The sequence below is a fragment of the Nicotiana sylvestris genome, chromosome 1 (assembly GCF_000393655.2).
Source record: "Nicotiana sylvestris chromosome 1, ASM39365v2, whole genome shotgun sequence".
Taxonomy (NCBI): Eukaryota; Viridiplantae; Streptophyta; class Magnoliopsida; order Solanales; family Solanaceae; genus Nicotiana; species Nicotiana sylvestris.
The window spans coordinates 131,471,449-131,484,578 of NC_091057.1; the positions used below are offsets into that span (position 1 = coordinate 131,471,449).

At 38.6% G+C, this 13,130-nt stretch overlaps 1 protein-coding gene across 1 annotated transcript; it reads right to left on the bottom strand.

Moving 5' to 3' along the window:
* Positions 1-977: 977 nt before the first annotated feature.
* LOC104219105 (WAT1-related protein At1g09380-like) lies at positions 978-5,714 on the bottom strand. Its single transcript, XM_009769736.2, has 7 exons — positions 5,364-5,714; positions 3,402-3,464; positions 2,598-2,714; positions 2,252-2,501; positions 1,773-1,928; positions 1,413-1,564; positions 978-1,294 (listed from the first exon to the last, which is right to left on the bottom strand). The coding sequence occupies exons 1-7, from the start codon at positions 5,543-5,545 to the stop codon at positions 1,096-1,098; spliced, it is 1,119 nt and encodes a 372-aa protein (XP_009768038.1). The 5' UTR covers positions 5,546-5,714; the 3' UTR covers positions 978-1,095.
* Positions 5,715-13,130: the final 7,416 nt, after the last annotated feature.

Genomic DNA, 13,130 nt, shown 5'->3' on the forward strand with positions numbered 1-13,130 from the left:
TCGACTAGAGTCTCAGAATTATTTGTCATATTGACAATCAATTACAACAACAAAATTGGACCAGACTACTAACAATAGTGAAATTCAGAACTTGAAATTTCTAAAAAAAAATAAAAAAATTGTACATGCAGAACAAGGAATAACAGCAACGAGCTAACAAATAGCTAAGGAGATGAAACGATGTTACCAAAAGCATCGTTCGCTACCGGAAGGGGACGGCCTTGACAAAATGAAGAAATAGACGGAAATTTTGGAAAGGATGAGTTGAAACAAGATCGACTCAGTCCAAATCAAGAAATCACAACGGCAATTTGAAAGAAAAAATTCCTTTTCATCAACAATTTCCCTTTCGCAAAAACCTAGATTTTGATCTCCGGCGATCACCAAATCGGAATGAAATTTTGCAGAGAAACTTCACCAATATCATCGCACATCGATGGAGAAACAGATCTTAAACACCGTTGCTCTGATACCATGTTAGATGCAGGGATCGAAGGAAATTAGAAGACACCAATTAGGATTCTAAGATACGAAGAGAGAGGAAAATCTGACTTACATTATTCAATCAATTTACAAAATGAAACTGTTTTCCTTATTGTATTTTAGTCTTAGAAGTTGTGCCTCTTTATAGGACCCAGAAGCCCAAATACCATTAATACAAATTGAGGCCCAAATACTAAATACATGTTGGACTACTACAGCGTGGACTACACATACTAGCTATTTTCTAAGCTATGAATCCCAACAATATCATATAAATTAATTGGATTATAAAAAATATTTAGAATTATTGGAGATACATATAAAGTTTCATTTAACAGAGAATACGAACGTTTTGGTGTTAAATTAAATAGACAAGTAATATGTGTGTAAAGATGGTGGGAATTCATCTTCATTTAATTATAGATCTCAAGTTCAATTTAAAAATTATCTTACTTAGGACATTAAGTGTGTAATTGTCTCAAATACTACACATGTGAAAGGTAAATGGTTTTCATATATTGTATGATATAACTAATCTTATGCACAAATTGCAAGAGATTAATTTCATATTATAAGTCCAATACTTCTAGTTATAAATACATATTTGCCCCGTCATAGTTCAGTTTTGGCAGCTGAAGGATGACCGTTGAAGCTGGGATTTTGAGGTAATTGCAATTCCAAATCAAATTTAGTGGAGTGATTCTTCTCTTTATTTACCATCACCTCAATATCGTCGTCTGTACGTGTCTCCATTTTTTGGCCCCAGAGAAAGCCGTAAAGCCCAAGCACAATTATGATAGACCCTACAACTCTGATAAATAGATAAATAAATACATAAATGATCTCATCGAATGAACAAAAAAATTAAATGCAAAATATTTAAAGAAATTAGCTTGGGATATGAAAGAAAAGGATATGGGTTTGCTTACACTCCAAGGTACAATTTCTCACGGAGCAAAGTCCAACTGAGAAATGCAGAAATAACCAACAGCAATGGGTTGAACATCGAGACATATAAAGGACCTTTTCTTTCAATGCACCACGAGCTCAGAAAATATGCAAATGACGTGCACACAACTCCCTATAGTCAAAATCCATGAAACTCATTAGCATAAACACATTAAATAAATAGGATACTTTCTAGTCTTTCTTTAATTCAACAATGAAGAAAATGATGATTTTTTTAAAAGAGACTTGGAAAATAAGGCATTGGCTTAGTATATAAAAGGTTAAAATTTGTTCTGATTTTAAAGTTAAGAATTATTTATAAAGTTGATAAGAGTTCATACGTTATAAACAACTGAGATAGCTCTAATGGGGTTTAAAGCCCATTCAGAAAGTTTTGGGACAACGCAAAAGCCAATGATCACGCTCTCCACACTTGCCATTAAGCACATCAATGTTATGCATGTATATGGAGCTGCATACTTCTCGTTTACCTTTCCCTAGTTAAGCCACAAAAAGAACAAATAGGGAAAAGTAAGAACTTGCACTTTTTCTTTTGCAATAATAAGAAAATAAGATATACTATAAAACTTCACTAGTTAAAAAGGGAGTCTGCTGGTAAAGTTATTGTCATGTGACCAGGAGGCTACGAGTTTAAGCCGTACAAAATAACCTTCTGCAGAAATGCAGGTAAGGCTACAAACAATAGACCCTTGTGGTCCGGGAACCCCGGACATAACAGGAGTTTAGTGCACCAGGCTGCCCTTTTAGAACTTCACTAGCTAGGGGTAAAAATTTACAATTTTTAGAAGATGAGTATTACCTGAATGATTAACCAAATAGCATAAGTGAGACTGCTCATTATGACTAGAAAAGGTCCAGAAAAAAAGTTGCCATGGCCAGAAGAATTAACATCTTTGCCCGTACTTTCTGCATATTTCCAGTGAAACCCTAATTGACCAATCACCACTTTTCCATGATATAATGACAATAACATGGCACCTCCAACACATATTATCGTCCCCAATAACTTGGCTTGTCCTGCTATATTTCTCAACCCCAATTTTTCAGCCCTGCCACAAAGTTTTAATTTACAGCTATTAATTTATCTTGTTCCAATTTGATATATATTTACTTTTGAATTGTACTTAAAGTTGTATTGAAATTACCCCATGGGTACGGCTATGAGAAACGTGAAAGCTGGGATTAGATTATCAATTGCGGAAACAACTGTTGGAGTAGAATTCTTTAGTCCAATGAAATATACATATTGGTTCACTGTTATCCTGCATATTATGGCACGGTAAAAAAAAAGGAAATTAAAAGCAAGCTAGAATAGGACAGTATAATTACAACCATTACGGCTCAATCTTATAGAAGTTGAAGTCAGTTATATGATTTTCATTGTTCATATCACTTTATTTAAGTACGTCGCAATCCTAACTAAATTAAGCACTACAGTCTACCGTTAGATTATATTTTATTATAACAATAATAGGCGAACGGGAATCATGAGATTTATAGCCAAACCTAACACTATATGGACTAGTAAATCTCCAGAGTTGGCTGATCTTAGCCCTTGATGAATGATGACACACAATTTGCCACAAGAGATATTACATATTTACATTTATGTAGACCCTTAGCAAATTTGAAAATCGAACAGAGACCGCTTCACATTATCAGAGAATATATAAATTTAATTTCGCTTGTTTGAGTTTAATATTAAAGTTGCCTTTGCCTAAATTATAAATCATACTAGTACTGACCTATGGAGAAAATAATGTGTTTCTCACTTTTCACTAATGTAACTCAATCATGTACGTAGCGACGTATTCTTCTAACAATAAAGACAAACAGAGCAAAAACAAAGGAGCAAAACAACAGAATTATATATACAGTTCTAATCTTAAAGAAAACTTTTGGTTGAATGCAATTATATATGTTTTTCGACTTAAAAAGAAAATGCTTACCCGAAAATAGAACACAAAAAGATCTGGAAAAGAATAGAGCGAGTCAATTTGGGTCTTGATTTCCTGTCAAGATGAAGAAATAAAATAATTAACAAAAAAAATATATTGAAACAAGTGACAATAATGAAATACTATATTATCTCCAATTGGAGGGACAAATAAGGTATAGACATCACTATAATTTGCCAAGAACTGAAAAATGAACGTTCATTTCATCGAGAAATGATCTCGTATCTTAACATCCACTTGCTTTAATTTGTGTATTTCCTTTGCCCATAACATTAGTCACGTGAGCTCATCAAGTTTAGAATTACTGCAACTAATTACGAAACAAAATTAACAAGAAGAGAAATATGCACGCTCAAAGGTCGAAATCAATAGAAGAATTTAGTGTAATGGCATTAATGAAAGTCTATCAGATAGATGTGTTTGTTCAGCTTTCATGCATGTCCTAATTCTCAGTTCCTCCATAAAAGAGCTTCATTCTTCCCAAATTATTTGGCAAAGTATAATTCAATTCGACGTTTATAAAATTAAAAAAAATCCTATGAATAAATTAAATACAACTAAAAATACCCTCTGCACCAAACAATTTGCTTTGAATCCAACGGACCTATAATAATCATTTAGTAGGAAATGATAATGCAAAAGGTAATTAGTTTCTCAATATAAAATCTGTCAATCTTTTTTTATAGACCAAAAAATGGTGTCAAATAAATCAACATAAAAAAAGACACATCCTAAAAATATAATAAATGAATGTAACATGAGCATCCACTAAATAAATATGCAGCCGCTGAACGTATGGGGACAAAGAAAGGACAGAAATAACAGAAGGAATACAACAACAACAACAACCCAGTATAATCCCACAAGTGGGGTCTGGGGAGGGTAATATGTACGCAGACCTTACCCCTACCCCGAAGGGTAGAGAGGCTGTTTCCAGGAGACCCTCGGCTCAAAAAAAATAGGAGATGATATTTTAGTACCATAAAATGCCACTAGAAAATGTATTGCTGATCAACAAGAAAACAGATAATAGGAGAAAAAGCAAAAGCTGCTGTCTTTTTTGAGCACTAATTTAATTTGATCGTCATCCGAGAAACAATTCTCGGAAAACATCTCTAATTTAATTTGATCGTCATCCGAGAAACAATTCTCGGAACTGAATAAATGATTGACTAAGTGGAATTGTAAAATTCCAAAAAAAAAAAAAGAGTGAAAATGGTATTTGAAAATTAGAATTGTGTTTGGACGTGACCATATTTTCGGGTTGTTTTTGAAGTTTTGTGAATGATCTAAGTGAAAATTTTGAAAAATAGCCTTTTTTTGAAGTTTTTCAAGTTTCGAAAAAATTCAAAAATAAATGAAAAAACTTTTCAGTGAAAATAATATTTGAAAATTAATTTGGACATAAATATAATTTTGGGTTGTTTTTGAAGTTTTGTGAGTGATCTGAGTGAAAATTTTAAGAAATAACTTTTTGGAGTTTTTCAATTTTTCGAAAAATTGCAAAATGCATCTTTAAATAAAAATTAAAAATTGTATGAACAAATGATTTTTCCAAAAAAAGAAAAAATTTCTTATGTCCAAACGGACTCTAAATAAGTCTTTTTTGTTATTGTACGTACTTCAATCGTGCATTTCGACAAATGTTCATGCTTTATGTCAGATATTTTTCAAACTACAATTGAGCCAAAATTAATCCAAGGAATAGTTCGCGTGAGTAGGATTAAAAAGGGAAGTTTTAATTGATTATTCATGTCTTGGTCAGAAATAGGATGAAAAAGTCATTTTACTAATTGATAATATTCACCGCAACTCATAGTTTAATTACTAGTATTAGTAAGAGTTTCTCACTATCATCTTTCTCCAGCTTCCTCTTTCTTTTCCACATATGTAATAAAAAAAATTAAATAAAAAAAAAAGAAGTTTAAAGTTGTAGGTAACAAGAAGGGATACCTCTCCAAGAAGAAAGCAAAGGGAGCAATGGAGATGGTGGCAAAAATAGGCCTATATGCTGACTGAACGAAAGGATTCATTCCACCGTTCATAACTAGCTTTGTTATTATAATCATTCCAGCAAACGCTAATTGCACAATCACCATTACTACAAATGCCAACAAATCATTCCCCATTTTCATCACTATTCTTGATCACCCCAAACACCTCAATGGAGACTATTTCTTTAATCACCAAACTAATTTTATAGTAAAATTAGTGATTCGAGGAGAGGAAGAAGTAGAAGAAAGGAACTAGAGGAAATAGGCAGGATGAATTTTGATGGATGATAAAAAGGAGAAGGAAAATGGTAGGTTTCTTGGGCGACACATATATGTGTATATATAACAATTGCATGGCGTACATTTGTCATCATAAAAACTTTAATGATCCAATTCAAAAAGCTATCTAATTAATAACGCACAAAGATAAATGAGTTTGAGTTATCTCACAAAAAATGGACTTTGATGTGTATATTATATCTTGATGGTTAATTTTTAACTTATGATGGACTAAATCAGAATAAAGGAATTATTGTCGATTATAAGTGAAGTTTTGGTTCGCAAATCGTTTGGTATGTTTCTTTTTCGATATCCCCGTGAGAAAAGAAAAATATTACTAATAAAACTCAAATACGTGTTATTTGGGAACTCAAGAATGTCCACAAAACCGATGAATTTCACCTAATTGCAAGCTTGTTTTTCGATTTATTTGCCAATTTTAACATATCAAGAGAACATAATTTTTTTTTTGTTATACCCATATTATTAATTATTTATTTCAAATCATTTTCTCAAATTTATTAAAAATATGCATCAATTAATATGAATATCATGGTAAATTATATTCTTCATTTATTATTTTTTAAGGGATGTACAAAATCAATAATGGACAAGTAAAAATGAGGGAGGGAGTAATTTGTTTCTTGATGATTTCGCATGAACGTCTTGGCAATATATGAAGATTTTCATACATAAAATTATGTTCCAAGTTCCAACTCAACAATTGGTAAACCTATTTCACTTTATGTATATATTTGGCCTTTAATCTAAAAGAACATGATCATTGTTTAACCAAAAGATATTTAAATTTTTTTGATTAAATTAATTAAGAAAATTGAAGAGGTAAATCTTAGCCAAACATAGTAAATTCCAGATCTACAGACAAACCGGAAAATGATACATAAAATGAAGTAGAAGCGATAAATTACCGAAGCCTTTCATCTCTTCTTTCCCCAATCAGTGAAAATGATTGTTGTACATATTCAATGGAAGATTCGAAATTGATTTACTTTTTGTTCACTAAGGGGATTAACGGGGAAAAGAGAGAGAAAAAAGCCCCCCTTTATGGGAAGGTCTCATCCCTATATATAGTCATGAAGTCATTGCCATGTATTTGGGCCATAGCCCCCTTCACTCCGAATCCGTTTTCGTCATTCGGTGAATACGTGGTTTGGCGTAAATGATGTCGCCTTTCCTTATCCCATTGTTTGGACGTGGTCCCAATTGGGTCGACCACAGCGGTCAGATTTTGACCAATACAGTTAGTCCCTCCGTCTACCGGGATCGTCCCTTGCCGTGCCTGGTAGTATGATGATTTCCGCTTGTATAGGAGAAATCTGACTGTCTGCCCCTTGGGTATGATTTTCAGAATCAAGTAGCATATTGGCACCCTTTCGATATCTTTGAATCGTTACGGCCGTTTTGGAACCGGAACATCATTTAATCTTGAAACGTTGTTCGTGGTTGCCGCCATAATGACACACGTTCCCAAGGGATTGAACCGTTTCGTGCCCCCTCAAATTCGATTGGCGACTCTTGGGTTTCGAGCTTGGGGAATTTATGTCTTTTATAAATAGGAGGAGTGCATCATTCGAGCGACACACTTACTTACCTTTGCTTGAAAGAACTTTGTGAATTCTCCTTTCTCTTGATACTTCGAATTTTTAACTTTGCGAACTTTGCACAGAAAGATGATGTTCCGGCCAATGGTGGGGTAGAAGTGGCAGAAGATGAGGAAGTTCCATCGGTTGCTGAGATCTTACCTCGCCCTGGGAAGGCATGGACTGACTTCCAAAGTCCCGCCGGAGAAGAACCAGAAACTTCTCCCTCCGTCATAAATGAGGAGGGGATTGCAGACTTGAGGGATAAGTGGGGAATTCCTCTCTATGTCGAAATATTGCCGACGGTGGGGGACAATATAGTCCATTTTGACCGCCCATGGTATTGTGCATTCTACGTCTACCCCTTTATTGTTGGGTACACGCTTCATCTCCCTCTCTTGGTGGTAGATTTCTGCTGCTTTTACGAGGTATGCCCGGCTCAACATACACCGTACTTGTATTTTGCGAAGCTTGCCGGTCGTGAGATCACTTTGAGGAACATGCTCAATATCTTCTCCTCTCAACTCATTTGTGGCACAATGGTTCATATGCACCATCGAGGGTCGAAGAGCTTGGTGGTAAAGATGGACGACAGAGCCAACCGTCGCTTCTATGAGAACTACTTTTATGTGCGGACCGAGCATCTCTTGGCGGATCCTACAGGATTCCCTGAGAAATGGAATTTTGCACGTAAGTCCCTATACTTTGGGTCAGAATAACACCCGACTACTTTTCCTTTGAGTAGTACTAAAACTGTTTATGTTTTTTACAGCTGCGAAACTGCCTCCTACACCCATTGATGGTATCCATGAGTGGGTGAACGCCATCCTTCCTCATACTGCGGGGGTCCGCACATGGTCGTCCTTCTATGAGAGATATGGAAGCAAGCCCCTTATTGGTGAGTAATATCATTTTCGTTCGCTGCTCTTCTTCCTTCCTCTTTTTTCTTATTTCTTATGTATTGTTCATCGATGCCAGGGAGAGTGCGGAGAGAGAGAGAGGGCTCCCTCATTAGCCATTCGTTAGCCTTCATTGTCTGCACGCCCTATTTCAGCGTCTACTGTCCGACCTTCATCAAGGGCTGCCTCAGTTGAATCTACAGCTACGGTTGTACGCACGGCGGCTACCTCTTGAGCTAGGACTCCGACCCCTGTCATTTACCCAGTGGAGGGACCTTCCCATGCCGTGGAAGCGGAGGGGCTATCAAAGAGGCGGCAAGTGGACTGAAGCGGCTCATGCGGTTGTGATAAATCTAGAGGAAGACCTTCCCTTGACGGGGTCTAAGGTGGGAGTTGGTGTCATTCCACCCGTGGAGATAGAGCCAGCCGTTGTGTCTGCTCCACTGGCAGAGATCCTCGCTGTTGTGATTGACTGGCAACCTGCCGCGATTGGGGGTCATACCCCTGAGACCGTAGTTACTGTTTTGGACGGGCCTTCATCTTTAGTGCCGGGTCGTGCTTCCTTGTAGGCCGCAGAGAGGGGAAAGGATGACGTGGTCGATGACTACGAATCTGAATCTGACCTTGATCCTGATGATGTTCGATGTTTGAAGAGGGTCTTACCCGTTCGGTGGTTCATGCAGAAGGTCCGTCCCGTATTCTTGAGATCTCGTCGGATATCAATCTCCTAGGGGATACGAAGGACCTGGTCCGCAGTTTGTCATCTTGTGCTCCGGTGCTGAGAATGCGGCTCTTCAGGACGTTCCCTATCTTGATTTGGTGCATGAAGTGGCCACTATGGGCTTGAGAGTACGTTACACTTTTCTTTCATATTTCTCTCATTTTTCTTGGTGACATTGTTTTAACCCATCTTCTCATTTTTCAGGCGTACATGGTGGAAATAGAGAGTGCTTGTAGGGTCGACATTCGGGCCAAGATTTTCTTGAAGATGTTGGAGAAGTATCGGTGCTATCACAACAAGTGCCGTGAGATGCACGAGCGGCTGAAGGCGAACCCTGGTGATCGATCTCTTGGCGAGGAGTTAGAGAAGAGGGATCAGGAATTGATGCAGGCTATTCGTAGTAAGAGTGTACTCGAGGAGCAACTTCGTGCAAAGGACGAAGATCTTGAGTTGGGCAAAGGGGTTACTGCAGAGTGTGAATATCTTCAGGGGAAGCTGAGGTTGATGCAGTCTGAAATGGATCAGAATCTTATCAAGGTCAAGGCGATAAGTGCGGAGTGGATGAGAAAATTGGCCGAGTTGGAGAGAAAGGTTTCTGGGTTAGAGAACATTGGGACCGCCTGGTCGGCGGCGTTGGCGAGGGCAACGACTCTGGAAAACACTATTCGCGTCCTCCGATCAGAGCAGGAGTCGGAGAGGGCGACGGCCACGCTAAAAGAAGCGAGGCTCGAGGAGCACATTAGTGAGATCGACCGGGAGGCGTTGTCTTTAGGAGATTGGGTAGCTGCCCTTGAGGCTGAAAAGGTGCAACTGTTAGCTCAGGTCAAATCTTCCTCCGCCGCTGTTCCCCGTCATGTTTATGAGCTTTGGGTTCATGCTAAAGTCTAGCGGGACATATATAAGAACTTATGGGAGGAGGGAAGTGTTACCGAGGCTGCATATAAAGGAGCTCGGGCGAAGGCACGAGAGGCTCGTGTCAACTGTGGATATGACCCTACTACGCCGAAGGCCGATGAGGGCGTAGATAATGAGGGAGAACTTCTTGAAGATGGTGGTGATGGTAGTGGTGATAACGCCGAGTGAAAGAATACTGTATTTGTCTATTTTCTATTTTTTTATTCGTTGTTTTTTGTTGTTGTTTCTTCCTTATTTTCTCTTCTTTTTTTAGACTGTTGGTTCAGGCCATATGTAATCTGCGACTGTTTGCGTGGTGACTTTATATAAAGAGGAATTTTTCATTGTTATATGCTCTATGTATGTTTTCCTAGTTTTGCTTTTCGTAACTTTGGTGCGAAGTAGATTCCCGCATGACGAGTTCCCTACTCTTTGGGAATTTAGTGTCACACGGGTTGAATAGGACCTTGGCGACGACTTTGGCTGGCGAGATGGTATTTTTGACCATGTGCTGAGATGCTGTCCCATCATAGTCTGAATGGTATCGAACTATTTTTCTAATAATGACTTTAGCCATAGGGATATTACTTTCGGGTTCATATGGAAGTATTATCCCGTCACGAGTCCCAGTCTTTCATTCCTTTTCTTTTCCCTAATAAAGTATTACCCTGTCATCATTTGATCGAGATCGATTTTTTTTTTGGCGAAGGCCCTTGGCCTTAAGAGCGTTATTTCAAACTTTCGTCGAGATATTAGCCCGTCGATGCTCGATCGAGGTTGAACTTTTTCTTTTTCGCCAAGGCCTTTGGCTTTAAGGGCGTTATTTCGAACTTTCATCGAAATATAAGCCCGTCGATGTTCGATAGAGGTCGAACTTTTCTTTTTGGCGAAGGCCCTTGGCCTTAAGGGCGTTATTTTGAACTTTCATCGAAATATAAGCCCGTTGATGTTCGATCGAGGTCGAACTTTTATTTTTGGCGAAGGCCCTTGGCCTTAAGGGCGTTATTTTGAACTTTTATCGAAATATAAGCCCGTCGATATTCGATCGAGGTCGAACTTTTCCTTTTGGCGAAGGCCCTTGGCCTTAAGGGCGTTATTTCAAGCTTTCGTCAAAATATAAGCCTGTCGATGTTCGATCGAAGTTGAACTTTTCTTTTTGGTGAAGGCCCTTGGACTTAAGGGTGTTATTTCGAACTTTCGTCGAAATATACGTCCGTTGATGTTCGATTGAGGTCGAACATTTCCTTCTGGCGAAGGCCCTTGGCCTTAAGGGCGTTATTTCAAACTTTAGTCGAAATATAAGTCCGGCGATGTTCGATCGAGGTCGAACTTTTTTTTTGGCGAAGACCCTTGGCCTTAAGGGCATTATTTCGAACTTTCATCGAAATATAAGCCCGTCGATGTTCAACCGAGGTCGAACTTTTGCCTTTTGGCGAAGGCCCTTGGCCTTAAGGGCGTTATTTCGAACTTTCGTTGAAATATAAGCCCGACGATGTTCGATCGAGGTCAAACTTTTCTTTTTGGCGAAGGCCCTTGGCCTTAAGGACGTTATTTCAAACTTTCATCGAAATATAAGCCCGTCGATGTTCGATCGAGGTCGAACTTTTCTTTTTGGTGAAGGCCCTTGGCCTTAAGGGCGTTATTTCGAACTTTCGTCGAAATATACGCCCGTTGATGTTCAATCGAGGTCGAACCTTTCCTTTTGGCGAAGGCCCTTGGCATTAAGGGCGTTATTTCGAACTTTCGTCGAAATGTAAGCCCGTCGATGTTTGATTAAAGTCGAACTTTTCTTTTTGGTGAAGGCCCTTGGCCTTAAGGGCGTTATTTCGAACTTTCGTCGAAACATAAGCCCGTTGTGAGTCCTGAAAAGTTGGGTATCTTCTGGGGGAGTCCCAGTTCGCCTAATTTTATTTGCATCGGGAGCGTGATATCGGGGAGCAGAGAACGTTGCAGCTTTGCTCACATCGTTCACGCGCATATTGGAGTTTCCCTATTTGACTTTTTACTTTCTGATCTGGAAATGTTATTGGCGGACGGGATGTTGAATTACACTTTGCCTTCGGGGATTTTCCCCTCGTCTTCACAGTTTTTAAGTCCTTGGGAAGGCTCTCTTGGGACAGCTTCTCGGCGAGGACGAGGGAGGGCCATTCAAGGGGTATCGTTTCCTAGGGGATGGGTTTGTTCGGTGGGTGGTATTTCGGTTGTTTTATAGTAGTTTCTCCTTTTTCGGTAGGGTTGTTTCCTCGCTCGCTCGCTCGTGTGGTGCCCGCGTTCTTGTTGGAGCAATCGACAGAAGGTGGGCCAGTATGATATTTCCTTATCCTGATTCAATGAGTTGGAGAGTGAAGGTGGATTTGTGGTGTTGCTCGTTTCGTTTGGCATTTTGATGGTTGGTGGGGGTGACGTTTTCTGAATTCAGTAACTGTATTCAGCTCTCTTTCCTTTCATTTGGTCGCGGAGTACTTAACTCTCCTTTTCTGTCTCCTCCATTTTCTTTGAAACAGTTGTAAGCGTATCATTGTCGTTCTCTTTTGGCGGGTGGTCATGTTTCCGGTTTTCGATCTGGAGCAAATCAGGAAGTTTTCACTAAGAAATCCCCACAGACGGCGCCAAATTGTTTGACCAAAAGATATTGAAACTTTTTTGATTAAATCAATTAAGGAAATTGAAGAGGTAAATCTTAGCCAAACATAGTAAATTCCAGATCTACAGAAAAACCGAAAAATGATACATAAAATGAAGTAGAAGCGATAAATTACCGAATCCTTTCATCTCTTCTTTCCCCAATCGGTGAAAATGACTGTTGTACATATTCAATGGAAGATTGGAAATTGATTTACTTTTTGTTCACTAAGGGGATTACCGGGGGAGAAGAGAGTCATGGAGTCATTGCCATGTATTTGGGTCATAGCCTCCTTCACTCCGCATCCGTATTCGTCATTCGGTGAATACGTGGTTTGACATAAATGATGTCGTCTTTCCTTATCCCATTGTTTGGACGTGGTCCCAATTGGGACCACATCGGTCAAATTTTGACCAATACAATCATCAACCCATGACAGAATACTAACGTATTTTCGGTTAGTAAATAATTTTCTTCTAAAAAGTTATGTTCCAACAGAAAAAAGTTGACTAGCCAATTATTGAATAAAAGACCATCATAAAGTTAGAAGATCAAATATTTGATATGGAAGTTGAGTCCCCAATATCATGTCACGAAAAAAGCATAAATAAATACTACTATTGCCCAACTTGCTAATCTTTTTGTAAAGAGGTTTAACAGGTGGCAGTAAGGGCCAATTTAGCATTCTGGTCAAGAGATATTCATAAAC